The 22,677-nt window shown below is 44.7% G+C and overlaps 1 protein-coding gene across 1 annotated transcript in view; it reads left to right on the top strand.

Annotated features, from left to right (window-relative positions):
* Positions 1 to 22,677, top strand: part of LOC130277407 (uncharacterized) — a 119,057-nt gene that overhangs the window by 12,567 nt on the left and 83,813 nt on the right. The window contains exon 2 of the mRNA XM_056528078.1: positions 4,962 to 5,083. Coding sequence (XP_056384053.1) covers positions 4,998 to 5,083 — 86 coding nt within the window. The 5' untranslated portion in view covers positions 4,962 to 4,997. The remainder of the gene's footprint in view (positions 1 to 4,961; positions 5,084 to 22,677) is intronic.

Genomic DNA, 22,677 nt, shown 5'->3' with positions numbered 1-22,677 from the left:
TAAACTCCCTCCTGGGAAAAGGGGGAGAGGTGCATGGCTGGAGAGGGTGCCATTCCCTCAAAGTAGCATACAACAAAAAACACAGATAGCCAGCACAACTACATGATATACAAGTGCATGCTGCTGTGGCAAATGCAAAGTATACAAACACAAAAATTGCAGCGGCACATTTTATCAAAATTTTTATATTTTTTTTTAAAGGCTCTCTGTGCACTTTTTGATCAAAACGTGTCCCCCATCTGAATCTGATTGTAGCATTTGAAGTGTTATCAATAGGTTCAATTATGCTTCTTCATAATATATTATACATATTTTTGTTTTTTTTCAATTAACCCCTTAAGGACTCAGCCCATTTTGGCCTTAAGGACTCAGACAATTTAATTTTTACGTTTTCATTTTTTCCTCCTCGCCTTCTAAAAATCATAACTCTTTTATATTTTCATCCACAGACTAGTATGAGGGCTTGTTTTTTGCGTGACCAGTTGTCCTTTGTAATGACATCACTCATTATATCATGATATGTATGGCGCAACCAAAAAACACTATTTTTGTGGGGAAATTAAAACGAAAAACGCAATTTTGCTAATTTTGGAAGGTTTTGTTTTCACGCCGTACAATTTATGGTAAAAATTACGTGTGTTCTTTATTCTGAGGGTCAATACGATTAAAATGATACCCATTATTACATACTTTTATATTATTGTTGCGCTTAAAAAAAATCACAAACTTTTTAACCAAATTAGTACGTTTATAATCCCTTTATTTTGATGACCTATAACTTTTTTATTTTTCCGTATAAGCGGCGGTATGGGGGCTCATTTTATGCGCCATGATCTGTACTTTTTTTTGATACCACATTTGTATATAAAAAACTTTTAATACATTTTTTATAATTTTTTTTTTAATAAAATGTATTAAAAAAGTAGGAATTTTGGACTTTTTAAAATTTTTTTCGTTCACGCCGTTCACCGTACGGGATCATTAACATTTTATTTTAATAGTTCGGACATTTACGCACGCGGCGATACCAAATATGTCTATAAAAAATGTTTTTTACGCTTTTTGGGGGTAAAATAGGAAAAAACGGACGTTTTACTTTTTTATTGGGGGAGGGGATTTTTCACTTTTTTTTTACTTTTACTTTTACATTTTTTTACATTTTTTTTTACACTTGAATAGTCCCCATAGGGGACTATTCATAGCAATACCATGATTGCTAATACTGATCTGTTCTATGTATAGGACATAGAACAGATCAGTATTATCGGTCATCTCCTGCTCTGGTCTGCTCGATCACAGACCAGAGCAGGAGACGCCGGGAGCCGCACGGAGGAAGGAGAGGGGACCTCCGTGCGGCGTTATGAATGATCGGATCCCCGCAGCAGCGCTGCGGGCGATCCGATCGTTCATTTTAATCGCGAACTCCCGCAGATGCCGGGATCTGTATTGATCCCGGCACCTGAGGGGTTAATGGCGGACGCCCGCGAGATCGCGGGCGTCGGCCATTGCCGGCGGGTCCCTGGCTGCGATTAGCAGCCGGGATCAGCCGCGCATGACACGGGCATCGCTCCGATGCCCGCGGTTATGCTTAGGACGTAAATGTACGTCCTGGTGCGTTAAGTACCACCTCACCAGGACGTACATTTACGTCCTGCGTCCTTAAGGGGTTAAAGGGGTTATCCAGGAAAAAACTTTTTATATATATATCAACTGGCTCCAGAAAGTTAAACAGATTTGTAAATTACTTCTATTAAAAAATCTTAATCCTTTCAGTACTTATGAGCTTCTGAAGTTTAGGTTGTTCATTTCTGTCTAAGTAATCTCTGATGACACGTGTCTCGGGTACCGCACAGTTTAGAAGAGGTTTGCTATGGGAATTTGCTTCTAAACTGGGCGTTTCCCGAGACATGTGTCATCAGAGATTACTTAGACAGAAAAGAACAACCTTAACTTCAGAAGCTCATAAGTACTGAAAGGATTAAGATTTTTTAATAGAAGTAATTTACAAATCTGTTTAACTTTCTGGAACCAGTTGATATATATATATATATATATATATATATATATATATATATATATATATATAAAAAAGTTTTTTCCTGCAATACCCCTTTAAAGGTAAACTAGTCCAAAAGAGGTGGCACTTAGTACAGGACAGGTATTTTAAATATGGCAGGGATTCTCACCAACCTAGTGGTTCCGGAGCCAAGAAGAGTAAATACAAGCATGTAGTACGCCTAACTTTTCTAGACAAGGTCCAAGAACTTAGACCGTAGGTTTGATTTTGCATTTATCATTTTGCATGGAGGTTAAAGGGGTATTCCAGGAAAAAACTTTTTTTTATATATATCAACTGGTTCCAGAAAGTTAAACAGATTTGTAAATTACTTCTATAAAAAAATCTTAATCCTTTCAGTACTTATGAGCTTCGGAAGTTAAGGTTGTTCTTTTCTGTCTAAGTGCTCTCTGATGACACGTGTCTCGGGAAACGCCCAGTTTAGAAGCAAATTCCCATAGCAAACCTCTTCTAAACTGGGCGGTACCCGAGACACGTGTCATCAGAGATTACTTAGACAGAAAAGAACAACCAAAACTTCAGAAGCTCATAAGTACTGAAAGGATTAAGATTTTTTAATAGAAGTAATTTACAAATCTGTTTAACTTTCTGGAGCCAGTTGATATATATATAAAAAAAGTTTTTTCCTGGATAACCCCTTTAAGTATATTTGAGGAGATTTATCAAAAGCTGTCTAGACAAAAAGTTGCTGAGTTGCCCATAGCAACCAATCAGATTGCTTCTTTCATTTTTAACAAGGCCTCTGCAAAATGAAAGAAGCGATCTGATTGGTTGCTATGGGCAACTCAGCAACTTTTCCTCTGGACAGGTTTTGATAAATCTTCCCCATTGTGATGATTCCACCACCTCCAACCAAAAAATAAATAAAATAAAAAAGTAATAATTTCACCCAAAATGAATTCATATTTCTATCAAAATACTTTACAGGTCAAGATTTCTATATAATGAGTGATAAAATTAGAATTTTTTTTTTTTTTATCTTAGATTTTGTTATACAGTGGTCCCTCAACATACCAAACGGACCATCGTTTGTTGAAACCATCGCATGTTGAGGGATCCGTGCAATGTTAAGTATAGGACAGTGGTCTACAACCTGCGGACCTCCAGATGTTGCAAACCTACAACACCCAGCATGCCCGAACAGCCGTTGGCTGTCCGGGCATGCTGGGAGTTGTAGTTTTGCAACATCTGGAGGTCCGCAGGTTGAAGACCATGTTAGAAGAAGTTGTACTCACCTGTCCCCGCCGCTCCGGACCATCACCGCTGCCCGGGATGTCGCTGTCCATCGGTGTCGCCACGTCCCCGAGGTGTCCCCGATGCTCCGGTAAGGCCTCTGCTTCCACAGCATCCGCGCTCTCCGTCGCCGCCATCACGTCGCTACACATGTCGCTCCTATTGGATGACGGGACGGCGTGCGCAGCGACGTGATGACAACGATGGAGAGCGCCAACGATGCAGGGGATCCCGAAGAGGACGCGCCAGAGCCCCGAGGACAGGTAAGTGATCGTCAGCGGACCACACAGGGCACTGTAAACGGCTATCCGGTGGCAGCTGAAGCAGTCTGCGCTGCCGGATAGCCGTTTATGCGATGGCCCCGACATACAAAAGCATCGTATGTTGATGCTGCCTTCAACATGCAATGGCCTCTGAGAGTGATCGTATGTTGAAATGATCGTATGTCGGGGCCATCGTAGGTCGGGGGGTCACTGTAATATTGACCAAAACACTTGGTGATGACAATACAACTTTGAGATGAACAATTTTTCCAATTTAATATTGCATAAGTCATGGGTCAACATTGAGCAGGGTGAACAATCCTTTGACCATGGTATTTTTCATATTTTCAAAAAAATGTATTTAAAAAAGTCAGATTTTTTCTACAGAACTACTTCTAATACAGCATTCCAAAATACAGAGCCAGTTGTGGAGGAAACTACTGAATAGACAGATGTTGAGGGGGAGAGACACCAACCAGAAACTGGCACCTCAAGTCTACGTAGAAAAATTCACCAAAAGCATGTAGTCATAGTAGCAATTGGCAGGAGGCCTTCCATGAGGCTATACAAAAGATGGAGGACAGTTTCAATAATAAAATACTACAACTAGATCTCAAACTCCTCAGAATTGAGGGAATAGTATCTGGCCCAACACCTGGTCCTCTTAGGGACTTTGCCCTATCTTTGGTTCCTAGTATGAAAAAAATGAGGGAGGAGCAATTAACCAACTTTTAAAGTAAAGTTATCCGTCTGGCCAATGACTGTTTACCCTCCCCAGGCACCTCTTCCTTCACCTTCCCCTTCTCTCCAGCAACCCAGACCCTATTCTTCCCCATATCCATACCAACAAGTTAGATATGATGAGACATACGAAGTTGAGGAAGGGCAGGTCTACCGTCGTATGTAAAGTAATGTTTTATGTTTTGTTGTTAACTTATTTTTGTATAACAAATACAATTTTTTTTTCTTCTTTATAAATGAAGACAAAGACATAATTTGTAGATGTGTTTTTACTTTTAACAAGTAAAATAGTTTTGTAAAAAAAATTAAAAAACATTAGAATATCCTTTTGGACAAGACTGGAAAGTGTCTTCTTCTCTTCAAGGTATTTAGGAAAAAAACAAAAAGAATATTTAAACCTTTATATCACCATTGATTTTTCTATAGGTCATGTATATAGAAAAATTTTGATCTGTCAAATTTATATATTAGGTCATATAAGGAGGAATTATTATTGTAGCCCATGATAATCTATCATTTTCTTTATTTGATTTTTTAAATTACAGGTTATATAAACAGATTATGGAAAATTTATCAAAACCTGTGCAACCAATAAAATGGAAGAGTTTACAATAGCAAGCAATCAGATCACATTATTTATTTTGCAGGGGCCTCATTAAAAATGAAAGAAGCGAGCTGATTGTATGGACAACTTTTCCTATGAACAGGTTTTCTTAAAGGGGTACTCCTGTGGCCAATGTGTTTTTTCAGTTTCTGCTTACCCTTGCAGGTGAGTTTTCTTGTTATCTCTGGTCTCGTGCTTGCTCTTTGTTTGTCTTTCTTTTCCTTTCTTTGCACAAGTGTGTCCATGTAGTGTAGCATCTATTTCCGTTTTGCCTTTGTTTTAGAAACTATGCCCCGCTCGTGACGTCACTTTCATGCCCCTTCAATGCAAGTCTATGGGAGGGGGCATGATGGCCGTTACGCCCACTCCAATAGACTTGCATATAGAGGACCTGGCCATGACGTCATGAGCGGGCTGCGTCCATGACATCACGAACCTCCGGCACTGCACCCGACGCTCTAAACGAATGCCGAGTGCAGCAGGGAGATCACGGGCGTCCCCAGCAGCGGGACCCCCACGATCAGACATCTTATCCCCTATCCTTTGGATAAGGGATAAGATGTCTAGGGGCAGAGTACCCCTTTAAAGGAGTTTTCCAGAATTATAAAAACATAATTTCAGCCTAATTCCAGAAATAGTGCCGCTCTTGTACTCAGGTTGTGTATGGTATTCCAGCTGACTTATATGACTTCTATTGAAGTGAAGGGAGCCGAGTCGTAATACCGCACACAACCAGATGACAAGAGTGGCGATGTTTTTGGAAGAAAGCAGCTATATTCTTTTTATTCTGGATATAACCCTGTGAGACTACGAACAAAAATATTGCCTCAAACATATGCCCCCTTATTTTTCTCCTGCATAATGCAGTTCTTGAGGCTTTTTTTTCTATAATAGTGTGTATTAGTATAGGCATTTTTCTTTTTCTTTTTATCTTCTGGGCTCCCATAGAAATGAATGTAGCAGTGCTCTCTGTGGAAGTCGGGGCCCCATTCGGAAAATTTCAGGTGGTCTGACCGTTGGGATCGGGAATAAATTGTGTTACCGGAGAACTCTTCTAAAACAAAACAAACAAAAAAAATGAAAAAACTTACAGCTCCCTCTAGTGTTTGAGTGTGGTAATTAATAATATAAAGAATTACAATTTTCATTTCAATGCTTTTTATTAGAATTTTCAGAAATATCAGTTTAACATCATTACAAAATATGACCAAAGAAAGGTGTTTATATATATATCGCAAAGTGAGTTTAGATGTAATCTGGTATTCACCAATGGTGTCATAGTGGTTGTCCTAAGCTTTTCACAATTCAACAAATTAAACAAAGAAAGGAAAATAATAATTGTAGCTTCCACAATTGTTGTGAGAGACGAGTATCCTCATAGTATGACAAGCAAAGTTTAAGATGAAAGTTTGTCCATCCTCTATAACTGCGGGGCGTTGTAAAAAGAATATGTTAAAAAGTGTTTCGCTGTTGTTCAACAGGAAGTTGTGTATAATGTATGAAAGAGGATTGTTGAACTATAGTAAAAGAATAAAATCTTTTAAATGAAAATCTTTTTACATGTCCTAGGGATGGCAAGAATGAGCAGGTAGGCGTATGGCTGTGTGCTACTCCCCAAAAATGTACATTATGAGTCTGTCCAGGTCACGTGACACAGAACGTGCTAAGCACGCACTTCTGTTTTTTTTCCTGTGATTGGTCAAGGTCTGAACACTAAGACCCCAAACAATGATAACTTTTTTATATGATATATCAAAATTTTTTTTTTTTTGTGCTCATTTAACCCCTTAAAGGAGATGTCCAGTGCTCACTTTTCTTATTTTATCCGTTCCGGGCTGAAAAACAAAAGAAAACAAATTTTCTCTAACTGCCTAGGCTCCCCCGGTGCTTCGGTACAGGTGTTCGGTCCCCGGGCTGTATTCTTCTTACTTCCTGTTAGCCCGGCACGTCACACGGAGCTTCAACCTATCACCGGCCGCAGCGATGTCCCACCTCAGCCAGTGATAGGCTGAAGCTCCGTGTGACCTGCCGGGCTAACAGGAAGTAAGAAGAATACAGCCCGGGGACCGAACGCCTGTACCGGAGCAGCGGGGGAGCGTAGGCAGGCAAGAGAAAGCTTATTTTCTTTTTTCTTTTTTTTTGCAGCCCGGAACGGATACAATAAGAAAAGTGAGCACCGGACATGTCCTTTAAGTACCCGAGGTTTTTCCGTTTTTGCATTTTCTTTTTTTCCTCCTTACCTTTAAAAAATCATAACTCTCTCAATTTTGCACCTAAAAATCCATATGATGGCTTATTTTTTGCGCCACCAATTCGACTTTTTAATGACGTCATTCATTTTACCCAAAAATCTACGGCGAAACGGAAAAAAAAATCATTGTGAGACAAAATAGAAAAAGAACACCATTTTGTAACTTTTGGGGGCTTACGTTTCTACACAGTACATTTTTCGGTAAACATGACACCTTATCTTTATTCTGTAGGTTCATACGATTAAAATGATCCCCTACTTATATAGGTTTGATTTTGTCGGACTTCTGGAAAAAATCATAACTACATGCAGGAAAATGTATATGTTTAAAATTGTCATTTCTGACCCCTATAACTTTTTTATTCTTCCGGGTCTGGGTCGGTATGAGGGCTCATATTTTGCGTCATGATCTGAAGTTTTTAGTGGTACCCTTTTTGCATTGATAGAACTTATTGATTGCTTTCTATTCATTTTTTCATGATCTAAAAAGTGACCAAAAATGCACTTTTTTTGCGCGTACGCCATTGACCGTGCAGTTTAATTATCAATATATTTTTATAATTCGGACATTTCCGCACTCAGCGATATCACATATGTTTATTTTTATTTACACAGTTTTTTTTAAATGGGAAAAGGTGGGTGATTCAAACTTTTATTAGGGAAGGGGTTAAATGATCTTTATTCACTTTTTTCACTTTTTTTTTTTTGCAGTGTTATAGCTCCCATAGGGATCTATATCACTGCACACACTGATCTTTTACATTGTTCAATGGTTTCTCATAGGAAACCATTGATCAATGATTCTGCCGCTTGACTGCTCATGCCTGGATCTCAGGCACTGAGCAGTCATTCGGCGATCGGACAGCATGGAGGCAGGTAGGGACCCTCCGTCTGTCCTGTAAGCTGTTCGGGATGCCACGATTTCATCGCAGCTATCCCAAACAGCCCACTGAGCTAACCGGCATTAGTTTACTTTCACTTTAGACGCGGTGTTCAACTTTGAACGCTGCGTCTAAAGGGTTAATAGGATGCGGCACCACGATCAGTGCCACGGGTCCTGGCCGTTGTTAGACAATGTCTACAATAGAAGAAGATGGAAATTAATTTATCAAACTTTATTCCCTGATTACGAAAACTATGGTGATAATCTAAAAGAGGTCATAGGTAAGAATCTGATTGTAGCATTTGAAGTGTTATCAATAGGTTCAATTATGCTTCTTCATAATATATTATACTTTTTTTTTTTCAATTAAAGGTAAACTAGTCCAAAAGAGGTGGCACTTAGTACAGGACAGTTATTTTAAATATGGCAGGGATTCTCACCAACCTAGTGGTTTCGGAGCCAAGAAGAGTAAATACAAACATGTAGTACGCCTAATTTTTCTAGACAAGGTCCAAGAACTTAGACCGTAAGTTTGATTTTGCATTTATCATTTTGCATGGAGGTTAATAATAATAATTTATTTATATAGCGCCTACAGATTCCGCAGCGCTTACAATTATGGGGTACAAACAAAGACAAGTATCAGACATAAAATTACACAATAACTATTCAAACAAGAGGTGTGGGGATATGTTGAGGATATGTTGAGGCCAATTAGAGAATGTAATAGGCCTGTCTGAAGAGATGTGTTTTTAGGCCACATTTGAAACTATGGATGTTGTTGTTGAGTCTGAGGGATTGAGGGATAGCATTCCAGAGAACCGGTGCAGCACGAGTGAAGTCTTGGAGACGGGAGTGAGAAGTTCGGATGATAGAAGATGTTAGTGTGAGGTCATTAGCAGATTGGAGAGAACGTGTAGGATGGTAGACGGAGATGAGAGAGGAGATATAGGGAGGTGCAGCATTTCTGTGTGAGACTGAGGATTTTGTACTGTATTCTGGACTGAATTGGTAACCAGTAGTGTTGAGCGGCATAGGCCATATTCGAATTCGCGAATATTCGCGAATATATGGACGAATATTCGTCATATATTCGCGAATATTCGCATATTCGTTATATTCTCGTTTTATTTTCGCATATGCGAATATTCGCGTATGCGAAAATTAACATAAATGAATATTGGCATATACAAAGTTAACGCGTGCGTAAATTCGCATATGCGAAAATTAGCATATGCGAATTTTCGCATATGCGAATTTTCGCACGCCAGTCTCACACAGTAGTATTACAGCCTTCTTTACACCACACAAGCTGTAACCAGAGAGGGATGATCACTGTGATGTGTACTGTGAAGAAAAAAAACAAAAAAAAAAACGAATATTCGTAATTACGAATATATAGCGCTATATTCGCGAAATTCGCGAATTCGCGAATATGCGATATTCGCGAATAATATTCGAATTGTGAATATTCGCGAGCAACACTAGTAACCAGTGTAGTGACTGGCACAGGGAGGAGGCTTCGGTGTAGCGGCTGGAGAGGAAGATGAGTCTGGCTGCGGCACTAAGGATGGACTGGAGAGGAGAGAGTTTGGAGAAAGGAAGGCCTATTAGTGAAGAGTTACAGTTGTCGAGGCGGAAGTGAATCCAAGCAATAATGAGAGTTTTAGCAGTTTCAGTAGTGAGAAACGGGCGGATTCTGGAAATGTTTTTGAGATGCAGGTGACAAGAACGTGAAAGAGACTGAATATGGGGAGTGAAAGACAGATCAGAGTCAAGTATAACTCCAAGACAGCGAGCCTGCTGCCCGGGAGTTATGTTAGTACCACATACCGAGATGGAAATGTCAGGGTTAGGTACAGTATCAGTTGATGGAGAAAAAACAAGAAGTTCTGTTTTAGAAAGATTTAGTTTCAGATATAAAGAGGACATGATGTCTGAGACATCAGAGAGACAGTCACTGATATTCTGTAGGAGTGCAGGGGTGATGTTGGCGGAGGAGGTATAGAGTTGGATGTCATCAGCATAGAGGTTAAGTATATTTGGAGAGATTTATCAAGACCTGTCTGGACAAAAAGTTGCTGAGTTGCCCATAGCAACCAATCAGATCGCTTCTTTCATTTTTAACTCCTTAAGGACCACGGACCGTGGGAATTTCGGTCCCTGCTGCGCGCCGGGCGGGGACCGAACCGGGCTGACTGCTGATATCGATCAGCGGTCACCCCTGCAAATGCCCATATCGGCGATCGCCGCAAATCGCCGGTGAATTCACAACGGCGATTTGCGCCGATTCCGGGTCATACGGGTCTATGGTCACCCGGTGACCTGGAAAATAAGGGGGATCGCGGTTGTCCAAGACACCTACAATCCCCCTGAAGGGATAGGAGTGAGGTGGCAGGGGTGCCACCCCTCCTATCCCTGCTATTGGTCATCTAGATCTAGGTGATCGGCAGGCGGCGATGTCGTGAGGCTGGCTCCCTGGATCCTACGATAGCCGGTGAGTTGCTTAGCAACATCTGGAGGGCTACAGTCTGAGTTCTCCAAATGTTGCAAAACTACAACTCCCAGCATGCCCAGACAGCTGTTTGCTGTTTGGGCATGCTGGGATTTGTAGTTTTGCAACAGCTGGAGGGCTACAGTTTGGAGATCACTATGCAGTGATCTCTAAACTGTGGCCCTCTAGAGCTTGCAAAACTACAAATCCCAGCATCCCCACACAGCAGTTTACAGTCTGGGCATGCTGGGATTTGTAGTTTTGCAACATCTGGAGGGCCACAGTTTGGAGATCACGGTGCAGTGGTCTCTAAACTGTAGCCCTCCAGATGTTGCAAAACTGCAAATCCCAGCATGCCCAAACAGCAATCAACTGTCTCGGCATGCTGAGAGTTGTAGTTGCGTAACTCCAGCTGTTGCATAACTACATCTCCCAGCATGCCCTTCAGCGATCAGTAAATGCTGGGAATTGTAGTTTTGCAACAGCTGGAGGCACACAGGTTAGGAAACAGAAACTGAAGGTTTTCCAACCAATGTGCCTCCAGCTGTTGCAAAAGTACAACTCCCAGCATGCACGGTCCGTAGCGCAAACTCCTAGCGGCAAACTCACTCTATAAATGTACCCTAAAAACACTACACTACACTAACAAATAATGAAGGGTAAAACACTACATATACACTGTCCCCCCCAGTAAAAATGAAAAACGTATTGTATGGCAGTGTTTCCAAAAAGGAGCCTCCATGTCACGATGCCGGCTGGCAGGTAGTGGATCCTCTGTGCCAGAGAGGGATTGGCGTGGACCGTGCTAGTGGATCGGTTCTAAGTCACTACTGGTTTTCACCAGAGCCCGCCGCAAAGCGGGATGGTCTTGCTGCGGCGGTAGTGACCAGGTCGTATCCACTAGCAACGGCTCACCTCTCTGGCTGCTGAAGATAGGCGCGGTACAAGGGAGTAGACAGAAGCAAGGTCGGACGTAGCAGAAGGTCGGGGCAGGCAGCAAGGATCGTAGTCAGGGGCAACGGCAGGAGGTCTGGAACACAGGCTAGGAACACACAAGGAAACGCTTTCACTGGCACGATGGCAACAAGATCCGGCAAGGAAGTGCAGGGGAAGTGAGGTGATATAGGGAAGTGCACAGGTGAAGACACTAATTGGAATCACTGCGCCAATCAGCGGCGCAGTGGCCCATTAAATCGCAAAGACCCGGCGCGCGCACGCCCTAGGGAGCGGGGCCGCGCGCGCCGGGACAGGACCGAGGGAGAGCGAGTCAGGTACGGGAGCCGGGGTGCGCATCGCGAGCGGGCGCTACCCGCATCGCGAATCGCATCCCGGCTGGAAGCGGAATCGCAGCGCCCCGGGTCAGTGGATCTGACCGGAGCGCTGCAGCGGGGAGAGGGTAGCGAGCGCTCCGGGGAGGAGCGGGGACCCGGAGCGCTCGGCGTAACAGTACCCCCCCCCTTGGGTCTCCCCCTCTTCTTAGAGCCTGAGAACCTGAGGAGCAGACTTTTGTCTAGGATGTTGTCCTCAGGTTCCCAGGATCTCTCTTCAGGGCCACAACCCTCCCAGTCCACTAAAAAAAAAAGTTTTCCCTCTGACCTTTTTAGAAGCTAAGATCTCTTTGACAGAGAAGATGTCCGAGGAGCCGGAAACAGGAGTGGGAGGAACAGATTTGGGAGAAAAACGGTTGAGGATGAGTGGTTTAAGAAGAGAGACGTGAAAGGCATTAGGGATACGAAGAGAAGGAGGAAGAAGAAGTTTGTAAGAGACAGGATTAATTTGACACAAAATTTTGAAAGGACCAAGATAGCGTGGTCCCAACTTGTAGCTAGGGACACGGAAGCGGACATATTTAGCGGAGAGCCATACCTTGTCTCCAGGGGAAAAAACGGGAGGAGCTCTTCTTTTCTTATCCGCGAACTTCTTCATGCGTGAAGAAGCCTGTAAGAGAGAATTTTGGGTCTCTCTCCATATGATGGAAAGGTCACGAGAAATTTCATCCACAGCGGGCAGACCAGAGGGCAAGGGGGTAGGGAGGGGGGGAAGAGGGTGACGGCCGTACACCACGAAAAATGGGGATTTGGAGGAAGATTCAGAGACTCTGAAGTTATACGAGAATTCGGCCCATGGAAGGAGATCTGCCCAGTCATCCTGGCGGGAGGAAACAAAATGTCGCAAATAATCACCCAAGACCTGGTTAATTCTTTCTACTTGTCCATTGGACTGGGGATGATATGCAGAAGAAAAATTTAATTTAATCTTGAGTTGTTTACAGAGAGCCCTCCAGAATTTAGACACGAATTGGACGCCTCTATCCGAGACGATCTGCGTAGGCAACCCGTGAAGACGAAAAATGTGTACAAAAAATTGTTTAGCCAACTGAGGCGCTGAAGGAAGACCAGGAAGAGGGATGAAATGTGCCATTTTGGAGAATCGATCAACGACCACCCAAATAACAGTGTTGCCACGGGAAGGGGGTAAATCAGTAATAAAATCCATACCAATCAGAGACCAAGGCTGTTCGGGGACAGGCAGGGGATGAAGAAAACCAGCGGGCTTCTGGCGAGGAGTCTTATCCCGGGCACAGATAGTGCAGGCTCGCACAAAGTCCACAACATCCGTCTCCAGAGTCGGCCACCAATAGAAGCGGGAGATGAGTTGCACAGATTTCTTGATGCCCACATGACCTGCGAGATGGGAGGAGTGACCCCATTTGAGGATTCCGAGGCGTTGGCGTGGAGAAACAAAGGTCTTTCCTGGAGGAGTTTGCCTGATGGAGGCAGGAGAAGTGGAGATCAGGCAGTCAGGTGGAATGATGTGTTGCGGAGAGAGTTCAACTTCTGAGGCATCCGAGGAACGAGAGAGAGCATCGGCCCTAATGTTCTTATCGGCAGGACGAAAGTGAATCTCAAAATTAAATCGGGCAAAGAACAGAGACCACCGGGCCTGGCGAGGATTCAGCCGTTGGGCAGACTGGAGGTAGGAGAGGTTCTTGTGGTCGGTGTAAATAATTACTGGAAATCTTGATCCCTCCAGCAGATGCCTCCATTCCTCAAGTGCTAATTTAATGGCTAGAAGCTCTCGATCCCCGATGGAGTAGTTCCTCTCCGCCGGAGAGAAGGTCCTAGAAAAAAAACCACAAGTGACAGCATGCCCGGAAGAATTTTTTTGTAGAAGAACAGCTCCAGCTCCCACTGAGGAGGCATCAACCTCCAATAGGAAGGGTTTGGAAGGGTCAGGTCTGGAGAGCACGGGAGCCGAAGAAAAGGCAGACTTGAGTCGTTTAAAGGCGTCTTCCGCTTGAGGAGGCCAAGACTTGGGATCGGCATTTTTTTTGGTTAAAGCCACGATAGGGGCCACAAGGGTAGAAAAATGTGGAATAAATTGCCTGTAATAATTGGCGAACCCCAAAAAGCGTTGGATAGCACGGAGTCCGGAGGGGCGTGGCCAATCTAAGACGGCAGAGAGTTTGTCTGGATCCATTTGTAGTCCCTGGCCAGAGACCAAATATCCTAGAAAAGGAAGAGATTGGCATTCAAACAGACATTTCTCAATTTTGGCATAGAGTTGATTGTCACGAAGTCTCTGAAGAACCATACGGACATGCTGGCGGTGTTCTTCTAGGTTGGCAGAAAAAATTAGGATATCGTCCAGATATACAACAACACAGGAGTATAACAGATCACGAAAAATTTCATTAACAAAGTCTTGGAAGACAGCAGGGGCGTTGCACAGGCCAAAGGGCATGACCAGATACTCAAAGTGTCCATCTCTGGTGTTAAATGCCGTTTTCCACTCATCCCCCTCTCTGATGCGGATGAGGTTATAGGCGCCTCTTAAGTCCAATTTAGTAAAGATGTGGGCACCTTGGAGGCGATCAAAGAGTTCAGAGATGAGGGGTAGGGGGTAGCGGTTCTTAACCGTGATTTTATTAAGACCGCGGTAGTCAATGCAAGGACGTAGGGAGCCATCTTTTTTGGACACAAAGAAAAATCCGGCTCCGGCAGGAGAGGAGGATTTACGGATAAAGCCCTTTTTTAAATTTTCCTGGACGTATTCAGACATGGCAAGAGTCTCTGGGGCAGAGAGAGGATAAATTCTGCCCCGGGGTGGAGTAGTGCCCGGGAGGAGGTCGATAGGACAATCATAAGGCCTGTGAGGAGGTAGAGTCTCAGCTTGTTTTTTGCAGAAAACATCCGCGAAGTCCATATAGGCCTTAGGGAGACCGGTTACTGGAGGAACCACAGAGTCACGGCAAGGGTTACTGGGAACCGGTTTTAAACAGTCCTTGGAACAAGAGGGACCCCAACTCTTGATCTCCCCAGTGGACCAATCCAGGGTTGGGGAATGAAGTTGAAGCCAGGGAAGTCCAAGGAGAATTTCCGAGGTGCAATTGGGGAGGACCAAAAGTTCAATCCTCTCGTGATGAGATCCGATGCTCATAAGAAGGGGCTCCGTGCGGAAACGTATGGTACAGTCCAATCTTTCATTGTTTACACAATTGATGTAAAGGGGTCTGGCGAGACTGGTCACTGGGATGTTGAACCTGTTGACGAGAGAGGCCAAAATAAAATTTCCTGCAGATCCAGAGTCCAAGAAGGCCACAGTAGAGAAGGAGAAGGCAGAGGCAGACATCCGCACAGGCACAGTAAGACGTGGAGAAGCAGAGTAGACATCAAGGACTGTCTCACCTTTGTGCGGAGTCAGCGTACGTCTTTCCAGGCGGGGAGGACGGATAGGACAATCCCTCAGGAAGTGTTCGGTACTAGCACAGTACAGGCAGAGGTTCTCCATGCGGCGTCGTGTCCTCTCTTGAGGTGTCAGGCGAGACCGGTCGACCTGCATAGCCTCCACGGCGGGAGGCACAGGAACAGATTGCAGGGGACCAGAGGAGAGAGGAGCCGAGGAGAAGAAACGCCTCGTGCGAACAGAGTCCATATCTTGGCGGAGCTCCTGACGCCTTTCGGAAAAATGCATGTCAATGCGAGTGGCTAGGTGAATAAGTTCATGTAAATTAGCAGGAATTTCTCGTGCGGCCAGAACATCTTTAATGTTGCTGGATAGGCCTTTTTTAAAGGTCGCGCAGAGGGCCTCATTATTCCAGGATAATTCTGAAGCAAGAGTACGGAATTGTACGGCATACTCGCCAACGGAAGAACTACCCTGGACCAGGTTCAACAGGGCAGTCTCAGCAGAAGAGGCTCGGGCAGGTTCCTCAAAGACACTTCGGATTTCCGAGAAGAAGGAGTGTACAGAGGCAGTGACGGGGTCATTGCGGTCCCAGAGCGGTGTGGCCCAAGACAGGGCTTTTCCAGACAGGAGGCTGACTACGAAAGCCACCTTAGACCTTTCAGTGGGAAACAGGTCCGACATCATCTCCAGATGCAGGGAACATTGGGAAAGAAAGCCACGGCAAAACTTAGAGTCCCCATCAAATTTATCCGGCAAGGATAGGCGTAGACCAGGAGCGGCCACTCGCTGCGGAGGAGGTGCAGGAGCTGGCGGAGGAGATGACTGCTGAAGCTGTGGTAGTAACTGCTGTAGCATAACGGTCAGTTGAGACAGCTGTTGGCCTTGTTGCGCAATCTGTTGTGACTGCTGGGCGACCACCGTGGTAAGGTCAGCGACAACTGGCAGAGGAACTTCAGCGGGATCCATGGCCGGATCTACTGTCACGATGCCGGCTGGCAGGTAGTGGATCCTCTGTGCCAGAGAGGGATTGACGTGGACCGTGCTAGTGGATCGGTTCTAAGTCACTACTGGTTTTCACCAGAGCCCGCCGCAAAGCGGGATGGTCTTGCTGCGGCGGTAGTGACCAGGTCGTATCCACTAGCAACGGCTCACCTCTCTGGCTGCTGAAGATAGGCACGGTACAAGGGAGTAGACAGAAGCAAGGTCGGACGTAGCAGAAGGTCGGGGCAGGCAGCAAGGATCGTAGTCAGGGGCAACGGCAGGAGGTCTGGAACACAGGCTAGGAACACACAAGGAAACGCTTTCACTGGCACAATGGCAACAAGATCTGGCAAGGAAGTGCAGGGGAAGTGAGGTGATATAGGGAAGTGCACAGGTGAAGACACTAATTGGAATCACTGCGCCAATCAGCGGCGCAGTGGCCCTTTAAATCGCAAAGACCCGGCGCGCGCGCGCCCTAGGGAGCGGGGCCGCGCGCGCCGGGACAGGACCGAGGGAGAGCGAGTCAGGTACGGGAGCCGGGGTGCGCATCGCGAGCGGGCGCTACCCGCATCGCGAATCGCATCCCGGCTGGAAGCGGAATCGCAGCGCCCCGGGTCAGTGGATCTGACCGGAGCGCTGCAGCGGGGAGAGGGTAGCGAGCGCTCCGGGGAGGAGCGGGGACCCGGAGCGCTCGGCGTAACACTCCAGTTGTTGCAAAACAATAACTCCCAGCATTTCCGGACAGCCACTGACTGTCCAGGCATGCTGGGAGTTTAGAAACAGCTGGAGGCCCCCTGTTTGGGAATCACTGGTGTAGAATACCCCTAGGTCCACCCCTATGCAATCCCTAATTTAGTCCTCAAATGCGCATGGCGCTCTCTCACTTCAGAGCCCCGTTGTATTTCAAGGAAACAGTTTAGGGCCACATATGGGGTATTTCCATACTCGGGAGAAATTGCACTACAAATTTTGGGGGGCTTTTTCTCCTTTTACCCCTTATGAAAAGGAAAAGTTGGGGGTTACACCAGCCTGTTAGTGTAAAAAAATAAAAAAATTTACACTAACATGCTGGTGTTGCCCCATTTTCACAAGAGGTAAAAGGAAAAAAAGACCCCCAAAATTTGTAATGCGATTTCTCCTGAGTACGGAAATACCCCATATGTGGGTGTAAAATGCTCTGCGGCGCACAACAAGGCTCAGGAGTGAACGCGCACCATGTACATTTGAGGCCTAAACTGGTAATTTGCACAGGTGTGGCTGATTTTACAGAGGTTCTGACATAAACCCCCAAAAAATATACCAACATGCGACCCCATTTTGGAAACTACACCCCTCTCGGACCGTAACAAGAGGTATAGTGAGCCTTAACACCCCACAGGTGTTTGACGAATTTTCGTTAAAAGTTGCATGGGAAAATGTAAAAAAAAAATTTTTTCACTAAAATGCTGGTGTTACCCTAATTTACCCTAAGAACATACCCCATATGTGGATGTAAAGTGCTCTGCTGGCGAACTACAATGCTCAGAAGAGAAGGAGCGCCATTGAGATTTTGAAGAGAAAATTTGTCCAGAATTGAAGGCCTAGTGTGTTTACAAAGCCCCCCACAGTGCCAGAACAATGGACCCCCCCCCACATGTGACCCCATTTTGGAAACTACACCCCTCATGTTATATATTAAGGGGTACAGTGAGCATTTACACCCCACAGGTGTCTGACTGATGTTTGGGACAGTGGTCCGTGAAAATGAAAAATGTAATTTTTCATTTGCTCAGCCCACTGTTCCAAAGATCTGTCAAACGCAAGTGGGGTATAAATGCTCACTGCACCACTTATTAAATTCTGTGAGGGGTATAGTTTCCAAAATGGGGTCACATGTGAGGGGTCCACTGTTCTGGCACCACGGGGGGCTTTGTAAATGCACATGGCCCCTAACCTCCATTCCAAACAAATTCTGTTTCCAAAAGCTCAATAGCGCTCATCCTCTTCTGAGCATTGTAGTGCGCCCGCAGAGCACTTGATGTCCACACGTGGGGTATTTCCATACTCAGAAGAAATGGGGTTACAAATTTTGGGGGTAATTTTCTCCTATTACCCCTTGTGAAAATGTATAATTTTTGGGAAAAAACTGCAATTTAGTGAAAAATTTTTTTTTTCATTTACAAATCCAACTTTAACAAAAAAGTTGTGAACTACCTGTGAGGTGTTAAGGCTAACTGTAACCCTTGTTACGTTCCTTGAGGGGTTTAGTTTCTAAAATAGTATTTTTTTTGCTGTTCTGGCTCCATAGGGGCTTCCAAAATCGACATGCCCCCCAAAAACTATTTCAGCAAAGTTTGCTTTCCAAAATTCAAATGTGATTCCTTCTCTTCTGAGCATTGTAGTTTGCCCACAGAGCTTTTTACATCCTAACATGGGGTATTTCCATACTCAGAAGAGGTTGGGTTACAAATTTTGGGGGGCATTTTCTCCCATTACCCTTTATAAAAATGGTACATTTTTGAAAAAACTGCACTTTAGTGAAAAAGTTTTTTTCATATACACATCCGACTTTAACGAAAAGTCGTCAAACACCTGTGGGGTGTTAAGGCTCACTGGACCCCTTGTTATGTGCCTTGAGGGGTGTAGTTTCCAAAATGGCATGCCATGTGGGGGTTTACTGCTGTTCTGGCACCATAGGGGCTTCCTAAATGTGACATGACCCCCAAAAACCATTTAAGAAAAACTCACTCTTCAAAACCCCATTGTCGTTCCTTCCCTTCTGAGCCCTCTATTGCGCCTGCCGAACACTTGACATACACATATGAGGTATTTCCTTACTTGAGAGAAATTGGGTTACACATTTTGTGGGGCTTTTTTTCCTTTTACCCCTTGTAAAATTCAAATACTGGGTCTACAAGAAGTGTAAAAAAAAGTGTAAAAAATTAAGATTTAGAATTTTCTCCTGCACTTTGCTGCTATTCCTGTGAAACACCTAAAGGGTTAACACATTTACTGAATGTCATTTTGAATACTTTGAGGGGTTCAGTTTTTATAATGGGGTCATTTGTGGGGTATTTCTTGTATAAAGGCACTTCAAATCCACTTCAAACCTGAACTGGTCCATCAAAAATTCCGATTTTGAAAATTTTGTGAAAAATTTGAAAATGCTGCTGAAAGCCCTCTGATGTCCTCCAAAACTAAAAACATGTCAACTTTATGATGCAAACATAAAGTAGACATATTGTATTTGTGAATCAAAATATAATTTATTTGGAATGTCTATTTTCCTTACAAGCAGAAAGCTTCAAAGTTAGAAAAATGCAAGAAGTATCAACAAAATTTTACCACTAACATAAAGTAGAATATGTCACAAAAAAACAATCTCGGAATCAGAATGAAAGGTAAAAGCATCCCAGAGTTATTAATGCTTAAAGTGACAGTGGTCAGATGTGCAAAAAATGCTCTGGTCCTACAGTGAAAATTGGCCTGGTCCTTAAGGCGTTAACAAGGCCTCTACAAAATGAAAGAAGCAATCTGGTTGGTTACTATGGGCAACTCAGCAACTTTTCCTCTGGACAGGTTTTGATAAATCTCCTCCATTGTATGCCACCACCTCCCAAAAAAATAAAAAATAAAAAAAAAGTAATCATTTAAACTCTTAAGGACGCAGGGCGTATGGATACGCCCTGCATTCCGAGTCCTTAAGGACGCGGGGCGTATCCATACGCCCGTGGGAATTCCGGTCCCCACTGCTAGCCGGTTGGGGACCGGAGCCGGATGCCTGCTGAAATCGTTCAGCAGGCATCCCGGCATATCGCCCAGGGGGGTCATTATGCCCCCCACATGTCGGCGATCGCCGCAGATCGCTGGACAATTCAGTCCAGCGATCTGCGGCGATTCCGGGTCAATCGGGTCTCCAGTGACCCGGTGACCCGGAATTACTGGCTGTTCGGGGCCGTCTCTGACGGCCGCGAACAGCCAGAGCCTGCAGGGGTGAGGTGGCACTGGTGCCACCTCACGATCGCCCTGATTCGTTGGCCGGATTACCGGCCGACCAATCGGGGTGCCTGCTGCGGGTGTCACTCCCGCACCCGCTCCGCCCCTCTTCCGGAGGGCGTGAGCGGGTGCGGGAAGACGACCCCGGGTGCTGGGGACCCCGATCCCCGGCGTCCATGTTGGGATCGGGGTACCAGGAGCGACGGTGGCGGCGAGGGACTGACCTGCGATGGAGCAGCAGCAGGAGGTGAGTTACAGCCTCCTGCTGTTGCTTAGCAACAGCTCCCAGTATGCAAAAAGGGCATGCTGGGAGCTGTAGTTATGCAACAGCAGGAGGCAGACCACCACAACTCCCAGCATTCCCTTATGGGCATGCTGGGACTTATGGTTCTGCAACAGCTGGAGGCACATTTTTTCTATGGAAAAGTGTACCTTCAGCTGTTGTATAACTACAACTCCCAGCTTGCACAAACAGCTAAAGTGCATGCTGGGAGTTGTAGTGGTGCATCTGCTGGTTGCATAACTACAACTCCCAGCATGCCCGTTGGCTGTCGGTGACTGCTGAGAGTTGTAGTTTTGCAACAGCTGAAGGCACACTGGTTGTGAAACCCATTTTTTTTTTTTACCTAACTTAGTGTTTCACGACCGGTGTGCCTCCAGCTGTTGCAAACTACAACTCCCAGCAGTCACCTTACACCATGCACCGTACATGTTGGGAGTTGTAGTTTTGCAACAGCTGGAGGCACACTGGTTTTGAAACACTGAGTAAGGTCACAAACTCAGTGATACATAACCAGTGTGCCTACAGCTGTTGCCAAACTAAAACTCTCAGCTTGTACAGTCTGTCAGCGCATGCTGGGAGTTGTAGTTTTGCAACAGCTGGATGTCCCCCCCAATGTGAATGTACAGGGTACACTCACATGGGAGGAGGCTTACAGTAAGTATCGGGCTACAAGTTTGAGCTGCAGCAAATTTTCTGCAACAGCTCAAACTGCCAGCGAGAAACTACTGTGAACCCCCGCCCGTGCGACTGTACCCTAAAAACACTACACTACACTACCACAAAAAATAAAATAAAAAGTAAAAAACACTACATATACACATACCCCTACACAGCCCCCCTCCCCTCCCCAATAAAAATGAAAAACGTCTGGTACGCCACGGTTTCCAAAACGGAGCCTCCAGCTGTTGCAAAACAACAACTCCCAGTATTGTCGGACAGCCGTTGACTGTCCAGACATGCCGGGAGTTTTACAACAGCTGGAGGCACCCTGTTTGGGAATCACTGGTGTAGAATTCCCCTATGTCCACCCCTATGCAATCCCTAATTTAGGCCTCAAATGCGCATGGCGCTCTCACTTTGGAGCCCTGTCGTATTTCAAGGCAACAGTTAAGGGTCACATATGGGGTATCGTCGTACTCGGGAGAAATTGTGTTACAAATTTTGGGGGGTATTTTCTGCTTTTACCCTTTTTAAAAATGTAAAATTTTTGGGAAAAGAAGCATTTTAGGTAAAAATTTTTTATTTTTTTTTTACATATGCAATAGTCGTGAAACGCCTGTGGGGTATTAAGGTTCACTTAACCCCTTGTTACATTCCCCGAGGGGTCTAGTTTCCAAAATGGTATGCCATGTGTTTTTTTTTTTGCTGTCCTGGCACCATAGGGGCTTCCTAAATGCGGCATGCCCCCAGAGCAAAATTTGCTTTCAAAAAGCCAAATGTGACTCCTTCTCTTCTGAGACCTGTAGTGCGCCAGCAGAGCACTTTTCACCCCCATATGGGGTGTTTTCTGAATCGGGAGAAATTGGGCTTCAAATTTTGGGGGGTATTTTCTGCTATTACCCTTTTTAAAAATGTAAAACTTTAGAGAAACCAAGCATTTTAGGTAAATTTTTTTTTTTACATATGCAAAAGTCGTGAATCACCTGTGGGGTATTAAGGTTCAAATTACCCCTTGTTACGTTCCCCGAGGGGTCTAGTTTCCAAAATGGTATGCCATGTGTTTTTTTTTGCTGTTTTGGCACCATAGAGGCCTCCTAAAGGTGACATGCCCCCCAAAAACCATTTGTCGCTCCTTCCCTTATGTGCTTACTTGAGAAAAATTGTGTTTCAAATACAAGTAAAAATTTTCTCCTTTTCACCCCTTGCAAAAATTCAAAAATTGGGTATACAAGAACATGCGAGTGTAAAAAATTAAGATTGTGGATTTTCTCCTTCACTTTGTTGCTATTCCTGTGAAACCCCTAAAGGGTTACTGAATGTCATTTTGAATACATTGGGGGGTGCAGTTTTTATAATGGGGTCATTTATGGGGTATTTCTAATATGAAGACCCTTCAAATCCACTTCAAACCTGAACTGGTCCCTGAAAAAAAGCGAGTTTCAAAATTTTGTGAAAAATTGGAAAATTGCTGCGGAACTTTGAAGCCCTCTGGTGTCTTCCAAAAGTAAAAACACCTCAATTTTATGATGCAGACATAAAGTAG

The sequence above is a fragment of the Hyla sarda genome, chromosome 6 (genome assembly GCF_029499605.1).
Source record: "Hyla sarda isolate aHylSar1 chromosome 6, aHylSar1.hap1, whole genome shotgun sequence".
Classification (NCBI taxonomy): domain Eukaryota; kingdom Metazoa; phylum Chordata; class Amphibia; order Anura; family Hylidae; genus Hyla; species Hyla sarda.
This window is presented reverse-complemented; position numbering and strand designations above follow the sequence as displayed.